This window comes from Camelina sativa, unplaced genomic scaffold, assembly GCF_000633955.1.
Source record: "Camelina sativa cultivar DH55 unplaced genomic scaffold, Cs unpScaffold00511, whole genome shotgun sequence".
NCBI lineage: Eukaryota > Viridiplantae > Streptophyta > Magnoliopsida > Brassicales > Brassicaceae > Camelina > Camelina sativa.
This window is the reverse complement of record NW_010921716.1, coordinates 104,023-105,876: the sequence shown is the minus strand read 5'-3', so window position 1 is coordinate 105,876 and position 1,854 is coordinate 104,023. Positions and strand designations below refer to the sequence as shown.

At 36.6% G+C, this 1,854-nt stretch overlaps 1 protein-coding gene across 1 annotated transcript in view; it reads right to left on the bottom strand.

Moving 5' to 3' along the window:
* Nucleotides 1–1,752, bottom strand: part of LOC104773295 (malonyl-CoA decarboxylase, mitochondrial-like) — a gene marked incomplete at its 5' end in the record, with an annotated part of 4,053 nt that extends 2,301 nt beyond the window's left edge. The window contains 9 exon segments of the mRNA XM_010497871.2: nucleotides 12–158; nucleotides 290–367; nucleotides 446–504; nucleotides 592–682; nucleotides 755–899; nucleotides 1,028–1,196; nucleotides 1,278–1,404; nucleotides 1,476–1,566; nucleotides 1,673–1,752. Coding sequence (XP_010496173.1) covers nucleotides 12–158; nucleotides 290–367; nucleotides 446–504; nucleotides 592–682; nucleotides 755–899; nucleotides 1,028–1,196; nucleotides 1,278–1,404; nucleotides 1,476–1,566; nucleotides 1,673–1,752 — 987 coding nt within the window.
* Between the last annotated feature and the right edge of the window lie 102 nt (nucleotides 1,753–1,854).

The window sequence follows — 1,854 nt, the reverse complement described above, 5'->3', positions numbered from 1 at the left end:
AAAAAAAAACACATTTTGTTGAGCAAGTAAATAAGGCCTCAATACAGTAATAAAATAGCCGAAGTAGTACTCACAGAAACATGTGGCATGTCTTTTTTCACCAATGTAATCACTCGTTTGATCAGAAATTTTCCAAGGTTTATCCCAGCTAAGCCAGGCTGCATATACACATTAGAAATGAGTCAAAAAGCCTTAGCTTTAAACAACACCATGAACTGAATCGGAAAATACGACATGAGGCAATGAAAACTGCAAGATCTACATATATGCAGAAGGAGGATGAACAAACCTGAGTTGAAGAAATTGAGTAAAATAAAGCACTTGTTGCTTGGTTTTCTGGTATGGGAGGATTGTCCCACAAAACTTCCTGCTACAGCATAAGTAATTTTTTAGACACATAGCCAAAAATCTAAACTATGCAGTATAGGGTGGAGATTAGTTTGACCTGAATTGTTTGAGCAACAGTTTCCATAAGAGCAACTTCGATAAAAATAAGTGGCTCACCTGAAAATAATGGCACGGCGCAAGATGATTAACGAATGTGGTTAACTTACAATCAAAGAACTTGTCTAGAAAAACTAAGTAACTAACCAGGAATAGATGGATGGAAATATCCAAAGCATCGACGGCCTATTCCCAATCTTCTTTTAAGATCCAAGAGGTTGCTAATAGGATGCACCGCCTTATAAATAATGCGTCATCAGATAAAATTTTTAACTATCTGACACAGTAAACGGAAACAACTAATGCATACCTCGTATGCGACAATTTTCTCAAGCAAGGAAGCAGGATCATCCCAAGTAATTTGATGGAGCTCTAAAGTGGCAGGACTAAGCCACATACCAAGTTTCTCCTTTAAAAAGGAATCTAACGTTCGCAGAGATGGCATGTTTTCTTTTCTACACATTGGAAACAAACCATCAAGGTCAGATTCTAACCGGAAATATTTCACCATCTGATTCAAAAACTATCTTCCACTATTTGAGTTTCCAGTCACAAAACAAGAAGATGAGGAGGGATACATTACATGAGTATCGATAGAAGATCAGCACGGAGTATAGACAAAAATCTCAACCCTCCTGGATGTGTATTCAACCTCTCAAAGAGAACTTCATATGTTGGCCGAAGAGATTGCCTCAGATTCCGTTCAATGCGATAGAAAACAGAAGATAAAGCCTCCTTATTATCATCATCACCTAAAGAAAAATACTTTCTCATCAATGTAGCATTATCGAATAATACCGTAAAAGAAAGCAATCAGAAACACAAAGACTCACCAGCTGGATTTTCAAGTCCGAGATATTGCTTAACGAGTTCTCGGACTTGCTCCCGGTTAACATCATATTCTTTGGCTAAAACAAGCAGTAACTTCCCACGGTCTTCAAGAGACAGGCTAAAGTAACCCTATAAGCATTTTAAACCATAAGTAATTAAACAACATGAAAGAAGGGAATCAAGAATGAGACAGTGTTTACCTCTTGAAAATCACTAAGAGTAATGTCTAATACACCGGTTTTGCTAGCTGAGATAGCAGAGTGCATTGTTTCTCGAACTACATCGTATACCCTAAACAAAAAATAACCAACAACCACCAAATCGATTCAAAGATTACAAAACTCACTTCTTTCAAAGATCAGAGAGGTGCTAACCAAATATACAATTGAAAAATTACCTCCCCGTGGTACCAAACTTACTAGAGTTCCCAATTCCTTCATTAGAATGATTCTCTTGTGTTTTAGATTGAATCTCCTTCTGAGAACAAATCAACAACCATTATAATAGAGTCAAATTGGCCTTATTCTATTCTTATCTTCTTTCAAAAGCTCAAGAAGCAAAACCATCTTTTTTTTTTTA